At 46.9% G+C, this 23466-nt stretch overlaps 1 protein-coding gene across 5 annotated transcripts in view; it reads right to left on the bottom strand.

Moving 5' to 3' along the window:
- CD72 (CD72 molecule) overlaps positions 1 to 23466 on the bottom strand; it is a 31649-nt gene that overhangs the window by 6318 nt on the left and 1865 nt on the right. For 3 of the 5 annotated variants that reach the window (XM_023203239.3, XM_023203240.1, XM_023203238.1), the window contains 5 exons: positions 9587 to 9639; positions 1934 to 2149; positions 1726 to 1833; positions 890 to 961; positions 307 to 396 (listed from right to left, as the gene is read on the bottom strand). In XM_023203239.3, coding sequence (XP_023059007.1) covers positions 307 to 396; positions 890 to 961; positions 1726 to 1833; positions 1934 to 2015 — 352 coding nt within the window. In that variant the 5' untranslated portion in view covers positions 2016 to 2149; positions 9587 to 9639. Of the gene's footprint in view, positions 1 to 306; positions 397 to 889; positions 962 to 1725; positions 1834 to 1933; positions 2150 to 3220; positions 3240 to 9586; positions 9640 to 23466 lie in introns of those variants that run through there. The other 2 variants (XM_023203242.3, XM_023203241.1) reach the window with 2 other exon arrangements.

The raw sequence follows: 23466 nt of genomic DNA, 5'->3' as shown, positions 1-23466 counted from the left end.
GATTTGGTGGATGTCTTCTCCAGCCCTGCCCTAGTGCCCTGAGACTGCAGCATCAGCCCTTTTTCTGCTTCTTGCAACTTTTTGCATCACAGGCTGAAATACAAGATTCGACTGCCTAATGTGTAAGGAGGTACTGGATTAGGTGAGGACAATTCAGGAAGACAACAGCCCTGGCTGGAAACCAAACCCAAAGCTAAGGATGTGGTGGTAGTGACTATAAGCCCTGCTGAGGAAGGTCAGCTTTGGGGGGAAAGTCGGGACGAAAGTCGTTCAGTGTAAGTAGGAAGTGGGGACAGCCTTACTCACAGCGCACTCCCAGGCAGATGACAGCTACTCCTAACAGCAGGCAGGTGAGGAGCAGGCCGAGCAGGAAGTATCGCAGGCAGGCTGTGCGGCCTTAGGGGGACAGTGGGATGGATGCGGGCAGTCAGCCCCCGGAAAGAATGTAGAGACGAGGGGACAGGTCCGTGGGGGAGACCCCTGGGGAGGGCATCCCTAAGAGGAGGGCGGTGCAGAGCTGAGGGGGCAACCATGGTGGTTTCTGTTGGGTAGCGGGGTGTTTCGCAGGTAGGGGAGAGGGTGTTCCAGAATCAGAGCTGGTAAGGACTCAGGGGCATAACCTGGGAGAAGGGGAAGGAAATATCAGACCGAGAGAGGGAGAGAAGAGAAGGGGGGCAGGAAGGCGAATTGGGACCATCCGCAGGGGGGCGGTGCACGTCGGGTTCAGACGCACCCGATGTAGGTGAATGGGGCAGGGCAGCCGGGGCGGTCGGAAGGGCTGCGCCCGGACTCATCCTGGGAAGAGCTGCACCCCGCGGGGCCCAGCGCCATCCGCAGCCGGGACCGGCGCGAGCACGTGCCCCCGCGGCCGCACCGCACGCTCACTCACAGGGGAGAGTCCGCCCGACAGCTAGTGATGTCACGGCGCTCCAGGACGCAGTTGGCTGCTCCGACTTGACCGCTGTCGAGGGGAGCATCCAGTTTGAGACGGGAAGCCCCGAGTATTGCCCCTTCTCCTCCTGTGCACCCGCTTCGCCCTCACCACTGGGAAACTCCAGTCTGCCCCACGTTGCCCGCTAGAGTTGCTCTGGGACACCCTGTCACTCTACTGAGTTCCTCCTCTGCCAGGGACTCTCTCGGTTCCCTCCTGGGTCTCACCGTATCTTTTCCCGGGGACCCCCTCATCTCTCCTAGTTCTCCCTTTATCGCTTCCTCAGGGGCCCCTTATCTGTCAGCCCCAAACCCTCTCCCCCTTTGCTCTCATCCAACTCCCATCCCCCCTTTTCCTTCCCATGGCTCCCCATTTCCCATTAGAACTCATCCCCCACAGGGCTGCCCTATCCCTCCGCAGCCCTTATCTCCCTCACTGGGGTCTCCACCTTGCGGGAGGAATCTTTCTTCCTCCCCTGGCTCCCATTTATCCTGTTCCTATGCTTCCGTTTCCTAAGAACCGCCCTCCTCCTTTCTCCAGGGTATTGTGCTCTCAAGAATATTGTGGGCCATGGCGTGGGGGTGCACGCCTGCAATCCCAACACTTTGGGAGGCCAGGGCAGGAGGATCACTTGAGCCCAGGAGGTCGAGGCTGCAATGAGCCATGATCATGCCACTGCACTCCAGCCTGAGTGACAGAGCAAGACCCTGTCTCAACAACAACAAAAACATTGTGGACTCCCCGGCTCAAGACACAGCCCCCCAACAAACACACATCCCGCAGGCTCTCCAAACCTGCTTTGTTGCCTAATCCAGAAGAAGCCAAGCTTGAGGGTCCCCCTGGGACTGGGGGCACTTGAACATTCTCATAGGTGAGTTCCCCATCGTCGTCAGCCCCTGGGTCTGGAGAGAAGAGAAGAGGGACCAAGGTGGGAGTCGGGAATAGGATCTGTGGGGTGGGGAGTGGGGATGCAGGATCAAGGGGAGGCCTCATCCCCCTTACCCTGTCCTAACCGGCTGGAGATGCTCTTCTTCAAGGGAGCCTTCACAAACCTCAGATCTGCATAGGTGATTGCCTCAGCCATGGTCCCGAGCAGCTCTGCCCCAACTCGTCTTCCCTGTCATCCACCGTCCTCCCTTGCTCCTCTTTTCTCTGTCCCTTTACAATTAGGCTTTGTGTTCCCTCTGTGACTGCACGGTTTATCACCTGGCCCTGTGACTTCCAGTCACAAAAGAGGAAGGTGTTAGCAAGTCTCAAACAGATGGGCTCAATGAAGCAGAAGGCATCCCTGGGCCAGGGCCAGAGGGGCCACGGAGGGGACGCTGAGGTCCAGAGCACAGGGGTAGGGGCTGGGCCTGTCCCCATGTCCTCCCTGTGCTTCCTCTCCATGCATCTTAGACCCATGTGGGCCATACTGGACCCCAAACTCGGTCCTCCTGGTTGTCTGCCCTGATCTGCCCCGCCCTCCTCCTGGCTGCCTTGTCCACTGGGGCTTATGATGTGTAGCTGCAGCTGCCCTGACCCAGATGATCTCCCCAGCTCCAGGGTGAGGCTCCATTCTCCCCATGAGACTGGGGGTTCCTGGTTTGCATCCCTCGCTCCTCATCATCCTGGGGTTTCCAGTAACTGGGGGTTCAGGAACAGGTCTGGGCCAGGGGTGAACATAAGGAACAGCCATGGCTGCAGCACCTCTGGAAAGGCATGTGGCAGCACTGCCCCCCATGCATCCTCATGGGGAGCCAGGGAGCAGGTGAGCATGGGAGTTGCAGAGGGCTTAAGAAGGACTGCAGCTTCCTAGGCAGAGGCAAGGCAGGAGCAGAGCCAGAGGCCAAGCACAGATTCTGGACCAGCAGAGGTTTTGACATTTTCTTGGTTTGGTTTTGGTTTTTCTCTTATTTTCACAGCAAAGTTCTTCCTTTAAAAAGTCCCAAAGCTGTCCCTTCACACCCAGCCCCAAGGAAAAAGGGGGCATTTGTGGTCGAAGACCCAGGGACTGCCAGGCCTTCATAGGTGTTGGGGGCCTGGCTGATGGAGGAGACAAGGAACCAGTTGGGGGAGAAGGGGGCAGCTGAGCAGGGGTGCCCAAAGGTGCTCCCTAATGTTCTTTTACCAGGATGTGACCCCTAATAGGAACCCCAAAATGGCCTACATCCGGGATAAGAAGGAGCTGGAACAAGACGTAGTGTGGGGGTGGGAAGAACCAGCCCCTAGCAAAGTGACATCCGCCCCGCAGAACCCCCCTCTCCTACAGCTGTGGGGAGGAAAAAGGAAGGGGAAAAAGGTCCTCACTGCATGCCAACAGCTTGGATGATTGGTGGTGTGTGGCAGGACACACACCTAGAGCTCTGCCAGTAGCTCCGCCCAGCCACTCCTAGAGGAAGTGGCCACTGAGGCAAAGCTGTCACTTCAAAAATGTACCTGTAGAGAGGCACACGTGTGCATGTGCGTGCATGGACGCGCATGTTCCCAGGACTTTGCAGTCTGTTAGGGCATCTGTGAGGTGAGCAGCTATGTCAGAGCCTGCCTGGAGGAGGAAGCCTTCTGTGGGCTGAAGGCTGCCTGCGATCACTGTTATTTTCCACGGCAGGGAATGATGGGTCATTTTCAGAAAAGTCTTCAAAGGTCATCACAAGAGATCCTACAAGTATTTCCTTTTTGAGGCTCACTGTTTCCTAAGGTGCCTCTGCAGCTGTTAACGGTCCTTGCTTGATTAAATTTTCCAACAACCCAGACCTTCCCCCAGATACAGAGAGTGGTGTGTGGTGGTGACTCCCTGGGGGCCTCAGGGGCCCTGAGAGTGAGTGGGAGGGTGTAGAGCAGCTGGTGGCAGGGGTGGGTGGGGTGGGAAGAGCCAAATACTTGAACCTGTGGTGTACAGGGGGTGGGGGTGGGCAGTGTGTGAGTCAATCAATTGCAGGAAAATTTACAGGAGTTCCACAAACTGTAGAATGTCCCAGTTTTCAGATCCAGTACACGGGTGAACATGATGTAGATGCCAGGTAAAATGCCAAAATCAAGCTTCTAGTCTGCACTCAAAAAGGAATCCGTGGCGAACATAGTGAAACCCTGTCTCTACTAAAAATACAAAAAAAATTAGCCAGGTGTGGTGGCTGAAACCTGTAGTCCCAGCTAGTCAGGAGGCTGAGGCAGGAGAATCACTTGAACCCAGGAGGTGGAGGTTGCAGTGAGCCAAGATCGCACCATTGCACTCTAGCCTGGGCAACAAGAGCAAAGCTCCATCTCAAAAAAAAAAAAAAGGATACATGGGCTTGCTGCCTAACTTGACTGTGGAGAGGCTTAAGAAGGGGATCTCCTGGCCAGGCGTGGTGGCTCACACCTGTAATCCCAGCACTTTGGGAGGCTGAGGTGGGCAGATCACCTGAGGTCAGGAATTTGAGACCAGCCTGGCAAACATGGTGAAATCCCATCTATATTAAAAGTACAAAAATTAGCTAGGAATGGTGGCATGTGCCTGAAATTCCAGCTACTAGGGAGGCTGAGGCAGGAGAATTGCTTGAACCCGGGAGGCAGAGGCTGCAGTGAGCCAAGATTGTGCCCAGCCTGGGCTACAGAGTGGGACTCCGTCTCCAAAAAAAAAAAAGAAGAAGAAGGGGATCCCCAGATGGAACTGCACACCCCATTGTCTTGAATGTCTTAACTAGGCTTGTTCTATATTTTTCTCCTCTTTAGCTCTTTTGGTGATGGTTACATATCTTTTCATCATAGGCCACATTCGCTTCTATCTTAGACCAGCTTGTAGCCTTCCTTTGTGAACACAGTAAGGGAGTGGGATCCTTCCCTTCCCCATGTGTATCACATATTACCTTTAGAGACTGGACATCAGAAAAGATACACGTAACTTCAAGCTGTGCCTCTACTGCCCAAATATCAGGGGACTTTTAAGAGCTGAGGGGTCAGTGCTGTACATTTCAGCTTTTCCAGAACCATAATATCATCATCTGAGAGCCTGGAGGGCAGACAACAACACCCATGTTTTGCCCTCTCTTGGCCTCCCCACTACTCATTACAGGGAATGGGTGTTTACAGTTGACAAGAGGAGGGGGCCCAACCATGAGGGCATCAGATAGAATTTGCCATGTGGAAGGGAGCTCACCTGATCAACTTTGTGTCATTGATACACTCTATGTCAGGACATCAGGAGCATCTCCTAAGACTGAAAGTCAGGCTATATCTGTCTTCATTACTTTAACCCACCGGCCTCCAGGAAGCCCTAGTTTACTGACAGGGTGTGGTAGCCAGAATAATGGCCTCCCAAAAATGTTCACACCCGAATCCCCAGAACCTATGACATATGTCACTTTACCTGACAAAATGTAGATGTGACTATGTTAATTAAGGCCCTTTAGATGGAGAGATTATTCCGTTTTATCTTGGTAGGCACACTCTGATCACATGAGTTCTTGAAAGGGAGAACCTTTCCCATCATGGGAAGAAAGAGATTTGGTGAGGGAAGGAGGGCCAGAGAGATGCCACAGGAGAAACACTCAACCCATAGGTCCTGATTTTGAAGATGGAGGAAAAGGACCATGAGCCAAGGAATGCAGGCAGCCTCTGAGAGCTGGAAAAGGCAAGGAAGCAGATTTTCCCCTTCAGCATCCAGAAAGGAACCAACCCTGCAGACACCTTGACTTTAGCCCTGTGAGACCTGTGTCGACCTGATCTCCACAACTGTAAGATAATAAATTTGTATTGTTTAAGCCACCAGGTATGTAATTTATTAGAGCAGCAACAGTTTCCTGAACTGTGGAGGAAGCATGATGTAATAGAAAGAACAGGGAGACTCTGGTTAAAGAGACCAGCCTTGCCACAGTATGTGACTTTGGGCAAGTCACAATTTTCCATCTGTAAAATACAAGATAGTCTGACCTCAATCAAGAGTATGATTGCTGGAGACACACTAGGTGTGGACTTTACAAAGGCCTCTTTAAAAGTCTGTCACAAAGGCTTCAGAGTCAGGAGGGAGAAAAATGGGCCACCTGATTGCACAATGAGGGAGACTTGGATTTCTTTGATCACTGAAGCCAAAGAGTACAGATAGGTCTTCGGTGACTTGCCCTAGGCCTCTCCTTGGTCCTGCCTCAAATGGTGACACAGAAAGCACATTCTCTGTGCTAATGGCACAGAGCTGAAAAGAAAAGCAAACACATCAAAAGGCCAACTCAAGATTCGAGCCTTGCAACAAGGCAAAATGATGGCTCCAAACCACAGAATGAAATGTCATAAAAATAATAACAGCAGGCTGGGTGCGGTGGGTCACGCCTGTTATCCCTTGGGAGGCCAAGGCATGCAGATCATGAGGTCAGGAGTTCGAGACCAGTCTGGCCAATATGGTGAAACCCCGTCTCTACTAATAATACAAAAATTAGCTGGGCACAGTGGCACACACCTGTATCCCAGCTACCCGAGAGGCTGAAGCAAAAGAATCGCTTGAACCTGGGAGGCGGAGGATGCAGTGAGCCAAGATGGAGCCACTGCACTCCAGCCTGGGCAACAGAGCAAGACTCTGTCTCAAAAAAAAAAAAAGAAGAAGAAGAAGAAGAAGAAGAAGAATAACAGCAAAGTCAGGCACAATGGCTCACGCCTGTAATCCCAGCACTTTGGGGGGCTGAGGCAGGTGGATCACGACCAGCCTGACCAACATGGTGAAACCCCATCTCTACTGAAAATAAAAAAAATTAGCTGGGCGTGGTGGCACATGCCTGTAATCCCAGCTACTCAGGAGGCTGAGGCAGGAGAATTGCTTGAACCTGGGAGGCGGAGGTTGCAGTGAGCCGAGATCACACCACTGCACTCTAGCCTGTGTGACAAAGGGAGACTCTGTCTCAAAAAAAAAATAATAATAATAATAATTAATTTAATTTAATAAAAATATAAAATGAGCAAGTGGGCCTCTGCCTAAGGCTGACCAGTCCATAGACAAGCCAGTGACCTGGACATCAGGATGAGTTTATCAAATGTTCATTTTCAGGAATTTAAGTGGGAAAATATGGAGATGACTGCTGAGTTGGCAGTGGGAGTTATAGATGAAAGGATGTGTCGAGAGCATCTACCTTGACCCACAGAGTTCTCCATATCTAGCGATCATCCCTGGCTACTCCTTGTTCACATACTTAGTGGGGAGCGATTATCCTGGCAGAGGCAACTGAACCTGATTGCCTGATTATCATGAGGGGTTAGGGCTTCTGCTACATACTGTAGGAATGTCCAGGCACACCTAATTTTATTGCACTTATTACACTTCACAGATACTGAGTTTTTTTACAGGTTGGAAGTTTATGGCAACCCTGTAGCAAGCAAGTCTACTGGTGCCATTTTCCAACAGCACATGCTCACTTCATGTCTCTGTGTCATCACATTTTGGTAATTCTTAAAATATTTCAAACTTTTTTCATTATGATTGTATCTGTTATGGAGATCTGTGGTCAGTGATTTTTGATATTAATATTGTCATTGTTTTGGAGCACCACGAACCATACCTATAAGACACTGAACTTAATAAAAGTTGTGTGTGTTCTGACTGCTCCACTGACTGGCTGTTCCCTGTCTCACTCCCTCTCCTTGGGTCTCTCTATTCCCTGAGACACAACAATATTAAAATTAGGCCAATTAGTAACCCTACAATGGTCTCTAAGTGTACAAGTGAAAGGAAGAGTTGCACATCTCTCACTTTACATCAAAAGCCAGAAAGGATTAAGGTTAGTGAGAAGGGCATGTCCAAAGCCAAGATAGGCCAAAAGCTAGGCCTCTTATGCCAGTTAGCCAAGCTGCAAATGCAAAGGAAAAGTTCTTGAAGGAAATTAAAAGAGCTACTCCAGTGAACACATAAATGATAAGAAAGCAAAACAGTCTTATTGCTGATATGAAGAGAGTTTGAGTGGTCTGGATAGAAGATCAAACCAGCTACAACATTCTCTTAAGCCAAAGCCTAATCCAGAGCAAAACCCTAACTCTCTTCAATTCTCTGGAGGCTGAGAGAATTGAGGAGGCTGCAGAAGAAAAGTCTGAAGCCAGCAGAGGTTGGTTCATGAGGTTTAAGGAAAGAAGCCATCTCTATAACATAAAAGTGCAAGATGAAGCACAAGTGCTGATGTAGAAGCCGCAGCTAGTTATCCAGAAGATCTAACTAAGATCGTTGATGAAGGTGGCTACACTAAACAACAGATTTTCAATGCAAACTAAACAGCCTTTTATTGGAGAAGAGGCCATCTAGGACTTTCATAGCTGGAGAAGAAAAGTCAGTGCCTGGCTTCAAATCTTCAAAGGACAGGCTGACTCTCTTGCTAGAGGCTAATGCAGCTCGTGGCTTTAAGTTGAAGCCAGTGCTCATTTACCATTCTCAGAATCCTAGGGCCCTTAAGAATTATGGTAAATCTGTCCTTCCCATGCTCTATACATGGAAGAACAAAGCCTGGATGACAGCACATGTGTTCACAGCATGGTTTAGTGAATATTTTAAGCCCACCTACTGCTCAGAAAGAAGATTCCTTTCAAGATATTACTGTTCATTGGCAATGTACCTAATCACCCAAGATCTCTAATGGAGATTAATGTTGTTTTCATGCCTAACAAAATTCCATTCTGTAGCCCGTGGGTCAAGGAGTAATTTTGACCTTATTTAAGAAATACATTTTGTAAGGCTACAGCTGCCATAGGGATTCCTCTCATGGATCTGGGCGAAGTAAACTGAGAACCTTCTGAAAAGGATTCGCCATTCTAGATACCATTAAAAACATTCATGATTCATGGCAGGGAGTCAAAATATCAACATTAACAGGAGTTTGGAAGAAGTTGATTTCACCCTCATGGATGACTTGGAGGAGTTCAAGAAATTAAAAGTGGCGTGATCATGGCTCACTGCAAGCTCCACTTCCTGGGTTCATGCCATTCTCCTGCCTCAGCCTCCCGAGTAGCTGGGACTACAGGCACCGGCCACCATGCCTGACTAATCTTTTTGTATTTTTAGTAGAGACGGGGTTTCACCGCGTTAGCTGGGATAGTCTCAATCTCCTGACCTCATGATCTGCCTGCCTTGGCCTCCCAAAGTGCTGGGATTACAGGCGTCAGCCACCGTGCCCGGCTTTATTTTTTTTATTTTTATTTTATTTTTTTGAGATGGAGTCTCACTCTGTTGCCCAGGCCAGAGTGCAATGGCACAATCTCAGCTCACTGCAACCTCCACCTCCTGGGTTTAAGTGATTCTCCTGTCTCACCCTTCCAAGTAGCTGGGATTACAGGCATGCACCACCACGCCTGGCTAATTTTTTTTTTTTTTTTTTGTATTTTTAGTAGAGACAGGGTTTCACTGTGTTCTCCAGGCCGGTCTCGAACTCCTGAGCTCAGGCAATTCACCCACCTCGGCCTCCCAAAGTGCTAAGATTACAGGCGAGAGCCACTGCGCCCAGCTGAACATAACTTTTATATGCATTGGGAAACAAAAAAAAAAATCCTGTGATCATTGCAGTGATCTCAAACCTGAACTCACAATATCTATGAAGTATGCCTGTATCTTCAGGTCAGGGGATTCATGGGTGCCCCTTGGTGTTCCATGCTCAGTGATATATTGGGCAACTTTAACCACCACAGCCTGGAAAGAACCCAGTTATCAGAATGCTCAGAAATGAAGGTCTGACTCACCCACTGGGCAAGCAATTCAGTCCAGCAAGAAGTACTGCTTCAGTGAGGGGAGTCTAGTGTGGATGGAGGAGGAGGAAAACGAAGAATGTCAGTTGCAGTCTCAGAACCAACCACAGCACTGAGGATTTTAGCTTGTTCCACTGATGCTCCTATGATAAGTGTTTGTACCTCTTTTTTTTTTCTTTTTAAATCAGAGTCAGAGTCTCACTCTGTCACCCAGGCTGGAGTGCAGTGGTTCGACCATAGATCACTGTAGCCTCAAACTCCTGGGTTCAAGTGACCCCCCACACCTTAGCCTCCCAAGTAACTAGGACTACAGGCACTCACCATCACACCAGACTAATTTTGTTGTTGTTGTAGAGACAAGTTTTCGCTATGTCAACCAGGTTGGCCTTGAACGCCTGGCCTTAAGCAATACTCCTGCCTCAGCCTCCCAAAGTACTGAAATTATAGGCATGACTCACTCTGCCTGGCTTTTTCTTTTATTTTTAAAGAGACAGGGGTCTTGTTATGTTGCCCAGGCTGGACTTGAACTCCTGGGCTCCAGCAATCCTCCTGCCTTGGCCTCCCAAGTATCTGGGACTACAGGCACATGCTACTAGGGCCAGCTTATTCCTCTTCTTCCTCCTCCTTTTTAAAGAAACTATGACCTGCGCTGGGCGCGGTGGCTCACGCCTGTAATCCCAGCACTTTGGGAGGCTGAGGCCAGTGGATCACGAGGTCAGGAGATGGAGACCATCCTGGCTAACACGGTGAAACACTGTCTCTACTAAAAATACAAAAAAATTAGCTGGGGCTGGTGATGGTTGCCTGTAGTCCCAGCTACTCACGAGGCTAAGGCAGGAGAATGGCAGGAACCCGAGAGGAGGAGCTTGCAGTGAGCCAAGATCGTGACACTGCACTCCAGCCTGGGTGACAGAGCCAGACTCTGTCTCAAAAGAAAAGGAAGGAAGGAAGGAAGGAAGGAAGGAAGGAAGGAAGGAAGGAAGGAAGGAAGGAAGGAAGGAAGGAAGGAAGGAAACAAGGAAACTATGACCTGAAGAAACAGTGACAGCATGAATGTAACACAAGATGTAAGTGGATCTGATTGCTGCTCGCTGCTCAGCAGATACTGTCAGTGCCTCAGCCATTTCTCCTCGGGCCTCACCGCTGGCTGCGCATAAGCCCTGAGGCTAACGGCAGGCCTGCAACTCCTTGCCTGAAGCTTTTGTCTGGTGGGAGAGCGGGAGCAAAGGGCCAGGAGTGCTGGAGAATCCTTGCCTCCCTCCACAAAGCAGCTCTCAAACAATGACTGGCGGGAACTGGTGTATGAATACACCAGCAACCTTACCCAGGGAGTGGGAGAGTAACTGTGAGGGCACATGTTCCACACTGGCTCTCAGAGTTCCCCACTGTTAAAACCAGTTTTTCACCATGCATGTAAGTGGTATCTTTTTCTGTTTTGTGTTTTTTTGAGACAGGATCTTGCTCTGTTGCCCAGGTTGGAGTGCAGTGGCATGATCACTGCTCACTGCAGCCTCAACCTGCTGGGCTCAAGTGATCCTCCCGGTTTAGCCTCCCAAGTAGCTGGGACTAAAGGCATGCACCACAATGGCTGGCTAATTTTTAAAAAAGTGTTGTGGTTTTTTTTTTTTTTTAAGAGAGGGGGTCTCTCTAGTTGCCCAGGCTGGTCTCAAACTCCTGGGCTCAAGCAATCTTCCTGCCTGGGCCTCCCAAAGTATTGGGATTACAGACATGAGCCACCGCGCCCAGCAGGCATCTCGTTTTTACTTTAAGCTGCATGTCTCTGATTCGTAGTGAATTTGAGCATATTTTCATGTTTCTTAACCAGTTGGATTAGTTCTTCAATTGAGGTTAGAATCCTTTGTGTATATTTTTCTATCCCCCCAGAATTTTATTTTGAAACATTTTAAACTTAAAGGAAAAGTTGAAAGAATACCAGGAACACTTGTATATCCTTCATTTAGTATGTCAGTCAAGGTCCATCAGAGAAGTAAAACCACTAGCATATGCATATGTATGTATGGATATTTATATATATATACACATACACACATATTTTTTCAATTAAGAGATCTGGTACACCGAATTGCTCTTATTTGGCACACAGAATTCCTCAATTATGCAGTTGTGGGAGCAAGCTCAACAGTCTCTGAAAGGTGTTGTCTTTGCTTCTGCTGCTGGAGCTCAGATTCTGCAGGCCTGGCAGCCGGGAAGGGAATATGGGCAAAAGTGGGAGACAGCAAGGATAAGCCAGAACCCATGAGGACAGACTGGAACCCAAGTCAGTCTCTCCCCACCTCCACCTTTGATGACGCGAATGTCCTGTCACAGAAGGTATGCTTTTACCCATTATGCTCTGCTGCTACACGGGTATGCAAGCCCTGCTAGTGCACAGTCCCAGCACGTGGTAGCACTCAGTAAGGAGAGCTGGATGTTCCAGTTCCATTGATTATGTCAGCCCACTTTCCCCAATGAGTTGAACTGTCATGTTTTTGTATATACAATCACCTTGTTTGAGATTCTCTGTTTTATTCCACTGACTAATTTTTTCCCTTTGCTTTATTCATTTGATTAAGTGGCCTTATAATATGTTATCATATTTGGGAAAGTGAATTTCTTGTTTTTTTGTTTTTTTCTGGAGATGGGAGTCTTGCCCTTTCACCGCCCAGGCTGGAGTACAGTGGCATGTCTCAGCTCACTGCAACCTCCACCTCCCAGGTTCAAGCTATTCTCCTACCTCAGCCTCCTGAGTAGCTGGAATTACAGGCATGTGCCATCACGCCTGGCTAATTTTTGTATTTTTGTAGAGAAGGGGTTTCGCCATGTTGGCCAGGCTGGTCTTGAATTCCTGACCTCAGGTGATCCACCCGCCTCAGCCTCCCAAAGTGCTGGGATTACAGGCATGAGCCACCGCATCCGGCCAGTAAAGTGAATTTCTCTCACTATTTTTTTCTCACTATTTTCCCTATCAAAATCTTTGTATTTTTAAAAAATATTTTTTTCTTTGCTTGTTCTTTGTTTTACTAATTGGAATATTTTGGAGAACTGACACTTTTTATGATATTTTCACTTCCCAAAAGGATATGGTTAATTTTCTGTTTGTTCCCATCTTGCTTTATAGTGTTTAATAATATTTTACTGTATAACTTTATTCATATGAATACTTATGTGTTTCTTGATTAAATATAAGTAAATATACGTACCACATCATAGTCGTTACAAGGGAAGTATCTGCCAAACTGCCCGGGTTCAAAATCCCAGCTCTGAGATTTTACCAGCTATTAATAGTAATCTGGGGCTAAATCACTTAATCTGTGTGTTCCTCAGTGTTCTCTTCTATAAAATAGAATAGAATGTAAGTGGATCTGATTGCATGTAAGTGGCTCACACTGCATCCCAGCACTTTGAGAGGCCGAGGCACGTGGATCACTTAAGCCCAGGAGTTCGAGATCAACCTGTGTAACATGGCAAAACACCCACAAAAAATACAAAATAATAATAATAATAATAATAATAATAGTAATCTGTTTCAAGAGGATGTTGTGAGGCTTGATTGAGTTGATACAAGGTGCTAAGAATAGTTCATGGCATTATGGTGGCTATCATTATTATCCCAAGAATTTTTTTTTTCTGAGTAGCTTCATTATCTATATATTTTCCTAAGAATTTTATGACTTTGTAACTCTAAATTGAAACTGCTTCCATTTTCTTTTTTTTTTTTTTAGACAGAGTCTTGCTCAGTAGCCCAGGCTGGAGTGCAGTGGCCGGATCTCAGCTCACGGCAAGCTCCGCCTCCTGGGTTTACGCCATTCCCCTGCCTCAGCCTCCCGAGTAGCTGGGACTACAGGCGCCCGCCACCTCGCCCGGCTAGTTTTTTTGTATTTTTTAGTAGAGACAGGGTTTCACCGTGTCAGCCAGGATGGTCTCGATCTCCTGACCTCGTGATCCACCGGTCTCAGCCTCCCAAAGTGCTGGGACTACAGGCTTGAGCCACCACGCCCAGCCACTCCATTTTCAATTCAATATGCTTATTGCTAGAGTAAAACAATTTATTTTAATTATATTTATCTTGTATACAGTCAGCTCACCAAATTATATTGTTTTTTACCATGGGGTTTTTTTTTTTTTTTTTAACTAGTCTTTTGGTTTTTCTGGTACAATCATGTCAGCAGCAAAAAAGATAATTTTATAATTTCTTTTCAGATGAGTGTAACAATTCATTGTCTTGTTTTACCAAATTTGGTAAAACTTCCAAGATATGTCAAATAATAAGGATAATAGCAGGCAGCTCTGTCTAAATTTTTATTTTAATTGAAGTGGTTTCAGTGTTTCACCATTTAGAACCATATTTGCTTTTAGGTTTTAATAACTAGTCTTCATTATATTTAAGCAGTTTTCCTCTTTTTCTTTTTTTTTTTTTTTTTTTTTTTTGTTGTTGAGACAGTCTCGCTCGTCGCCCAGGCTGGAGTGCAGTGGCCGATCTCAGCTCACTGCAAGCTCCGCCTCCTGGGTTTATGCCATTCTCCTGCCTCAGCCTCCCGAGTAGCTGGGACTACAGGCGCCCGCCACCTCACCCGGCTAGTTTTTTGTATTTTTTAGTAGAGACAGGATTTCACCGTGTTAGGCAGGATGGTCTCGATCTCCTGACCTCGTGATCCGCCCGTCTCGGCCTCCCAAAGTGCTGGGATTACAGGCTTGAGCCACTGCGCCCGGCCTTCTTTTTTACTTAGAGTTTTTATTGGGAATAGTATCAAGTTGTACTAGCTTTACACATTAAATCTGGGAGCATTTCTTCGTTTTCTATACTCTTGACTAGTTTAAATGGCATAGAACGGGTGGGTGCGGTGGCTCACGCCTGTAATCCCAGCACTTTGGGAGGCCGAGGTGGGCGGATCACCAGGTCAGGAGATCGAGTCCATCCTGGCTGACACGGTGAAAACCCGTCTCTACTAAAAATACAAAAAAAAAAATTAGCCACGCATGGTGGCAGGCGCCTGTAGTCCCAGCTACTCCGGAGGCTGAGGCAGGAGAATGGCATGAACCTGGGATGCCAAGCTTGCAGTGAGCCGAGATCGTGCCACTGCACTCCAGCCTGGGCAACAGAGCCAGACGCCACTCAAAAAAAATAAAAATAAATAAATGGCATGGAAATTATTATTTAAGGTTAGAAAAAACTCGTATCTTGTGCCATGTGAATGCAGTATTTCCCAAAAGGAGTTTCTCATCACCTTCCTATGGCAGTCTTTTTTTTGAGACGGAGTCTCGCTCTGTCGCCCAGGCTGGAGTGCAGTGGCCGGATCTCAGCTCACTGCAAGCTCCACCTCCCGGGTTTACGCCATTCTCCTGCCTCAGCCTCCCAAGTAGCTGGGACTACAGGCACCCGCCACCTTGCCCGGCTAGTTTTTTGTATTTTTTAGTAGAGACGGGGTTTCACCGTGTTAGCCAGGATGGTCTTGATCTCCTGACCTCGTGATCCGCCCGTCTCGGCCTCCCAAAGTGCTGGGATTACAGGCTTGAGCCACCGCGCCCGGCCGGCAGTCTTTTCTAAAGTAAGTTGGGCTATTCAAGCTTTCCTCTTTCTCCTGGGTCAATTTTCTTGGTAATTTGTATATTTCTTGAAAGATATCCATTTCCTCTATTTTCAAATTGGTTGATTTTCAGTTGTACTGTTTTATAATTCTTCAATTTTCTCCTCTATTTGTAAGAATGTTTTCTTTCTCATAACTAATCTTGTCTATTCAATCTTTCTTTTTCCCTCCTTAATTTGGCTTGCAAGAGGTTTATTTTATTAGCTCTTTTTTTTTTTTTTTTTTTTTTTTTTTTTGGCAGAGCCTTTCTCTGTCTGTCGCCTAGGCTGGAGTGCAGTGGCACCATCTCGGCTCACTGTAACCTCTACCTCCTGGGTTCAAGCAATTCTCCTGCCTCAGCCTCCCAAGCAGCTGGGGTTACAGGTGTCTGCCACTGTACCCTGCTAATTTTTGTATTTTTTAGGAGAGACAGGTTTTCACCACGTTGGCCAGGCTGGTCTCAAACACCTGACCTCAGGTGATCCGCCTGCCTTGGCCTACCAAAGTGCTGGGATTTCAGGCATGAGCCACTGTGCCCAACCTTAATAGCTCTTTTTAAAGACAATTTTTTTGGATTGATTTATCCTTTTTATGTTTTTTTTTGTTTGTTTTGTTTTGTTTTGTTTTGTTTTGTTTTTTTTTGAGACAGGGTGTGGCTCTGTTGCCCAGGCTGGAGTGCAGTGGTGCAATCTCAGCTCACTGCAACCTCCACCTCCTGGGCTCAAGCTACCTTCCCATCTCAGCCTCCCAAGTAGCTGGAACTACAGGCATACACCACCACACCTGGCTAATTTTTGTAATTTTTTTTTTTTCCCAGAGATGGGGTTTCACCATGTTGCCCAGGCTGGTTTCGAACTCCTAAGCTCAAGTGATTCTCCCGCCTCGGCTACCCAAAATGCTGGGATTACAGGCATGAGCCACTGTGCGTGGGCCTTTTTAGTTTTTTTTTTTTTTTTTTCATTTCATTAGTGTTAGCTTTAGTTATTATTTTCTGATTTGATTTCTTTTCTTACCCTTTTCATAATTTCTTGAAATAAGTGCTCTCTTTATTTTTCCTGTGCATATGTTGGTTAAAGCTTGGTATCTTTTTGACAGTGAAATATATGATACAGGGTAATTGAGAGGGTTTCTCATGTTATGCTGTTTTCTCATTTCACATTTTTATTTTGTGAACATGGTATTTTCATTCTTTTTTTAAAACCAGTTTTATTGCATTGTAATTTATATACAACAGATTGATCTGTTTCAAGTGTACAAGCCTACGAGTTTTGACAAGCGTATTCAGTTGTGTAATTACCACCACAATTATCTCTCCCCAAATTCCTATCTCTCCCCAAATCCTCCTATCCCTTTGCAGGCACTCTTCTCCCACCTCCCCCAGCCCGTAACTTAAATTTCTCTTGTTTGATATCAGTACAGATGTTCCTTGACTTAGGATGGGACTATGTTCCAAAAACCCATCATAAGTAGAAAGTAATGTTAGTTGAAAATATATTTAATACCCTGATAAACCCATCGTAAAGTCAGAGAATCCTAAGTTAAACCATTGTAAGTCGGGGATTGTATATAGCCTCTGGTTTTCAAAATAACATTTAATATTTGCCTGGTATCTCTTTCCATGTCTTTATTTTAAAACTTTATCACTTTAAGTGTGTTTCTCTCTTTTTTTTTGAGACAGAGTCTTGCTCTTTCGCCCAGACTGGAGTGCAGTGGTGCTATCTCGGCTCGCTGCCAGCTCTGCCTCCTGGGTTCACACCATTCTCCTGCCTCAGCCTCCTGAGTAGCTGGGACTACAGGCACCCACCACTGTGCCTGGCTAATTTTTTGTATTTTTAGTAGAGACAGGGTTTCACCATGTTAGCCAGGATGGTCTCGATCTCCTGACCTCGTGATCCACTCACCTCAGCCTCCCGAAGTGCTGGGATTACAGGCATGAGCCACCACACCCATCCTAAGTGTGTTTCTCTTAAGTAATGTGTATCTAAATTTGATTTACAACAAAATCTGACAGTCTTTCAATGGTAGATTTCAGTCTACTTGTAGTTACTGTAATGAGTGATGTATTTGATTTTCTTATTTCCATCTTACTTGTTTTAAAGCTTTTTATATTGTTGTTAACTCTTCTTTTTTTAATCTTTGCTAAATTAAATAAATTACTACTCATTCAATTTTTCTCCTCATTAATTTGGAGTTTGTCACTCTATTAATAGAATGCTCTCAGATACATACACATGACTCTTCTAGTGTATGAAAACAACAGCTACTATTTCCAGAACACTTTAATTATCTTCTATTTCCTCCCCATCCCAATTAAATGTAATCTTTTTTATTTTTTTATTTTTTTTGAGATGGAATCTCACTCTTGTTCCCCAGGCTAGAGTGCAGTGGCACCAACTTGGCTCACTGCAACCTCCACCTCCCGGGTTCAAGCGATTCTCCTGACTCAGCCTCCCAAGTAGCTGGGATTACAGGCGCCCGCCACCACGCCCAGCTAATTTTTGTATTTTTAGTAGAGACGGGGTTTCGCCATGTTGGCCAGGCTGGTTTTGAACTCCTGACCTCAGGTGATCCGCCCGCCTCGACCTCCGAAAGTGCTGGGATTACAGGCGTAAGCCACCACGTCTGGTCAAAATGTGATCTTTAGATTACTTTCACTTCCCTTCCTTTCTCCCCTTTTTCCTCCCCACCTCTCCCTGCCTTAGACTTCTGGAACACTTTTACCTTCCCCTTATCCCCACCGCCTGACTCCACAGTTTTAATGAGATAATTTAGTCCTTATTAGAATTTCCCTTATAGTGTGTTCTGTCTGTTTCAAGAATCCTTATTTAGCATATATGTTACACCTCATAAACAGACATGGTTCGTTGCTCCCCACTGGTTTCTTGCCTCTTCTCTTCCCCTGTCTTGAAGTCTCTGTTAGGATTCATTTGTTGTTTATTAGAGTCTCTTCTCAAAAATATTTCTTAGATGAAGTACTCAGTGATTTTTGCAAATCTTTTTTTCTTCCTTGGCTGGGTATGGGTTGCAGGCCTTTTCTTTCATTAGCCCACATTCAATTTGGGGGTCTTTTAACTTTCAGGGTTGCAGATGAGAAAAAAGAACTTGCTTTTTGCCTGAAAGCATGTAAGATTTCCTATATTCTTAGAGTTTTGGAATTTTTGCCATATGTAGCTGAGTGTGTGTCTTTTTGTTTCAATTGGAGCTGCAACTTCAGTCTTTCTTCAGCTTAGAGAAATTTCATCTATTATTTAATTATGACCTTTCCTCTCTTGTTCCTTTTTCTCCTGGAACCCACAGCATTTGCAGGTTAAGTCTACTGTATCTGTTCCACGCTCCTACCTTCTACCACATATTTGCAATTCTATATTTTTGTGCTAGATTTTGAGACATTTTTTTCTATTTAATTTTCTAGACCTATTTTTGGGGTTTCAGCAATGACTGTCCTCTCCTTTGATTTATCAATGGAATTTTTTAGTTCTGAGATCACATTTTCTAGTTCAAGGAAATCTTTTGTGTTTGAGCTTCACACGTATCTCTTCCAGGCTCTCATTTTTTCTGTCAGGGATTCAGCTGTCTGCCAGCAGGTTCCTCTGCCCTCTGCTTTTTCTGCATTCTCCCAGCCTCAAGGGCTGAGAAATTAAATCCACCATTAGTTTTGCTGAGAGTTAAGACCCAGAAGAGTTATGATTGTCCTTGGGAAGCAGGCTGTCTCTGAGATGCGCTTTCTTCCTGAAAGTCCTCGTTTCTGGCTCTGAGGCTATTTTCCAGACCTTGTCTGCAAGGAATTGTCTCTGCTTGGAGCCCAGAGGAGCCCACTTAAAGTTTGTCACCCTGGAGTTGTCAGGGGAGGTGTGGAACGGAGAAACTCACTAGAGTTTCCTAGAATTCCCTTGCTCTGAGAGGTCTAAGTATTACTATTAACAAACACCAAATCACCAAAACACTTAAAGCCAGGAAGCATTAAAAGTAGTTACCTCTAGGAACTATGACTTGGAGTAGGAACGGGGATGGGGGAAGAGAGCCTTTTACTTTTATTTTTTCCCCTACGGTAGGATTTCTCACCCTCAGCATTATAAATTTTGGGTGAGAAATTCCTTATTGTGTGTAGTTAACCTGAGTTTTGTAGGTTGTTTAACAGCATCCTTGACCCCTTCCCACTACCACCCCCTCCCCAGTTGTGACAACCAAAAATGTTTCCAGACGTGCCCTAAATGTTTCCTGGAGGGGGTGGGGCGCAAAGTCACCCCTGGTTGAGAACTACTGTTGTGTAGCCTTTGGTTCTATTTGATTTTTTTTTTACCACGTGCACGTTATTTCTATAATTAAACATTTAACTGAGGTCACAAGACAGAAGAGGAAATGTGAAGCTGTTAAAAGTAAGCAGAACAACTAAGTAGAGAATATACAGTAAAGGACAGGGAAGCAAGTTAGCAAAGTGGGAAGAAATTGAATATAAATAAAAGAAGTAGAAATGAAGAAATGAGAATTGCTTAAATCTGTTCCCTCCTTGTCACAAAACTAAGCTGGAAGTTTAAACCCATCTTTGAGAGACTGCAGAGTAGGGCCAAAGATGGAGGGGCCCTGGCCGCATGGCTTTCAAAGACCCTCCCCACCTATAAGTAATTTCTTAAGAACTTCCTGGCCGGCAAGGTGCCTCACGCCTGTAATCCCAGTACTTTGGGAGGCCTAAGTGGGTGGATCACAAGGTCAGAAATGAAGAGAGTATCTGAGTCTTGGAACTAGAGAAGCAGGATCCTGAAGTCCCACATACTCCTGTCACTGAGGTCCCTGTCAGGCCTCTGAGCCCAAGCTAAGCCATCATATCCCCTGTGACCTGCACGTATACATCCAGATGGCCTGAAGCAACTGAAGATCCACAAAACAAGTTAAAATAGCCAGTCCCTGCCTTAACTGATGACATTCCACCATTGTGATTTGTTCCTGCCCACCCTAACTGATCAATTGACTTTATGACAATACACCCTCCCTGCCCTTGCGATAATGTACTTTGTGATATTCCCCCACCCTTGTGAACAATACAGCCTCCCCACCCTTAAGAAAGTACTTTGTAATATTCTCCCTACCCTTGAGAATGTACTTTGTAAGAAGATCCACCCGCTGCCCACAAAAAAATTGCTCCTAACTCCACAGCCTATCCCAAACCTATAAGAACTAATGATAATCCCACCACCCTTTGCTGACTCTCTTTTCAGAGTCAATCCGACTGCACCCAGGTGAAATAAACAACCATGTTGCTCACACAAAGCCTGTTTGGTGGTCTCTTCACACGGACGTGCATGACATTTGGTGCCGAAGACCCAGGACAGAACTCCTTCGGGAGACGGGTCCCCTGTCCTCACCCTCACTCTGTGAGGAGATCCACCTACAACCTCGGGTCCTCAAACCAACCAGCCCAAGGAACATCTCACCAATTTCAAATCGGGTAAGTGGTCTTTTCACTCTCTTCTCCAGCCTCTCTCACTACCCTTCAATGTCCCTCTCTTGCTACCCTTCAATCTCCCTGTCCTTCCAATTCCAGTTCTTTTTCCTCTCTAGTAGAGACAAAGGAGACACATTTTTGTCCGTGGACCCAAAACTCCAGCGCTGGTCACAGACTCGGGAAGATAGTCTTCCCTTGGTGTCTAATCACTGCGGGGGCACCTGCCTGATTATTCACCCACATTTCATTGGTATCTGATCACCGTGGGGATGCCTGCCTTGGTCATTCACCCACATCCCCTTGGTGGCAAGTCAATTGCGGGGACGCCTGCTTTGGCTGCTCACCACCCCCTGTGCCGTGTCTCTACCTTTCTCTTTGAACTTACCTCCTTCACTATGGGCAACCTTCCTCCCTCCATTCCCCCGTCTTCTCCCTTAGCCTGTGTTCTTAAAAACCTAAAACCCCTTCAACTCACACCTGACCTAAAACCTAAATGCCTTATTTTTCTTCTGCAATACTGCTTGGCCCCAATACAAACACGACAATAGTTCCAAGTGGCCAGAGAATGGCACTTTCAATTTGTCTATCCTACAAGACCTAGATAATTTTTGTCGAAAAATGGGCAAATGGTCTGAGGTGCCGTCCTTCCAGGCATTTTTCACAATTCGTTCCCTCCCTAGTCTCTGTTCCCAATCCGACTTGTCCCAAATCCTCCTTCTTTCCTTCCTGCCTGTCCCTTCAGTCCCAACCCCAAGTGTCGCTGAGTCTTTTGAATCTTCCTTTTCTACCAATCCATCTGACCTTTCGCCTCCTCCCCAGACTGCTCCTCCTCAGGTCGCTCCCCACCAGGCTGAATCAGGCTGCAGCTCTTCTTCAACCTCTGCTCCCCTACCCTATAACCTTTCTATTACCTCCCCTCCCCTCACCCAGTGTGGCTTACAGTTTCGTTCTGTGACTAGCTCTCCCCAACCTGCCCAACAGTTTCCTCTTAGAGAGGTGGCTGGAGCTGAAGGTATAGTCAGGGTACATACGCCTTTTTCTCTATCAGACCTTTCCCAAATCAGCCAGCATTTAGGCTCTTTCTCATCAGACCCCACTAAATATATACAGGAATTCCGATATCTAACTCTGTCCTACAATTTAACCTGGAGTGACTTGAATGTCACCTGACTTCTACCCTCTCCCCAGATGAACGGGAAAGAGTTTTTTCTCTAGCCCAATCTCACACTGACAAACGCCGGCTTCATGAGCCGGGCCTCCAGAAAAGCACTGGAGCAGTTCCCCAAGAGGACCCCCAATGGAACTATCTCAGGCAGATTCCCCAGGTATAGCTAGGCGAGATTACATGATTTCCTGCCTAGTTGAAGGGCTTTAAAAGGCAGCATACAAAGCTGTTAATTACGGCAAGCTAAAGGAAACTACCCAAGGTAAAAATGAAAACCCAGCCCAGTTCATGGCCTGCTTAGCAGCAACCCTTAGACACTTTACTGCCCTAGACCCAAATGGGCCAGAAGGCCGCCTTATTCTTTTTTTTTTTTTTTTTTGTGAGACGGAGTCTTGCTCTGTCACCCAGGCTGGAGTGCAGTGGCCGGATCTCAGCTCACTGCAAGCTCCGCCTCCTGGGTTCACGCCATTCTCCTGCCTCAGCCTCCCGAGTAGCTGGGATTACAGGCGCCCGCCACCTCGCCCGGCTAGTTTTTTTGTATTTTTAATAGAGATGGGGTTTCACCGTGTTAGCCAGGATGGTCTCGATCCCCTGACCTCATGATCCGCCCGTCTCGGCCTCCCAAAGTGCTGGGATTACAGGCTTGAGCCACCGCGCCCGGCCGGGCCGCCTTATTCTTAATATGCATTTTATCACCCAATCCGCTCCTGACATTAGGAAACAACTCCAAAAATTGGATTCTGGCCCTCAAACCCCACAACAGGACTTAATTAACCTTGTCTTCAAGGTGTACAATAAAAGAGAAGAGGCAGCCAAGCGACAACACATCTCTGAGTTACAGCGCCTTGCCTCCGCTGTAAGACAACCCACAACCATGTCTCCAGCATACAAAAACTTCAGAACATCCAAGCTACAGTTCCCAGGGGCTCCTTCAAAACCTCCTCGTGGACCTTGCTTCAAATGCCAAAAGCCTGGCCACTGGGCCTCGGAATGCCCGCAGCCTGGGATTCCTCCTAGGCTGTGCCTTGTCTGTGCGGGCCCCCACTGGAGGTCGGACTGTCCAACTCACATCGTCACCGTTCCTAAAGCTCCTGGAGCTCAAACCCAGTGTTCCTTGGTCGACTCCTTCCCACATCTCCTCAGCTTAGCAGCTGAAGACTGACACTGCCCAATCACCTCGGAAGCCCCCTGGACCATCACAGACGCGCGTGACAGTCCCCAGCACTGCAGAGATCTGAGATCCAATAACAGTCTGCAGAGGTCTACTCACCATGCAGAGGTCTACTCACACCATAGCCACTGTTCTGGGATTCCCATTCCATTTAGACCTCCTGATTGCCCCGTGTGTCCTTACAATAAACACCGCTTCACTTAAAGAGTTGATTCCTTACAAACAAAGGCCTGGTAGACTTAGCATGCCCAGTCAGAGATGGCCCCTCACTATGTGTTCCCAGTACTAATTTCACTTCTTAGTGCCACACTTTAAGGATCAAGCCAAAAGGGGGCGATGAGTAGGTTGCAAATAAAGTCTGTAAAAGAACTGTAGAAGGAGTCAGGCTCGGTGACTCATGCCTGTAATCCCAACACTTTTGGAGGCTGAGGCAGGCGGATCATCTGAGGTCAGGCATTCAAGACCAGCCTGGCCAACATGGTGAAACCCCGTCTCTACTAAAAATACAAAAAATTAGCCAGGCATGGTGGCAGG

Source organism: Piliocolobus tephrosceles, chromosome 14 (assembly GCF_002776525.5).
Source record: "Piliocolobus tephrosceles isolate RC106 chromosome 14, ASM277652v3, whole genome shotgun sequence".
NCBI classification, from domain to species: domain Eukaryota; kingdom Metazoa; phylum Chordata; class Mammalia; order Primates; family Cercopithecidae; genus Piliocolobus; species Piliocolobus tephrosceles.
The sequence above is the reverse complement of the archived record's forward strand: the minus strand, read 5'-3'. Positions and strand labels throughout refer to the sequence as shown.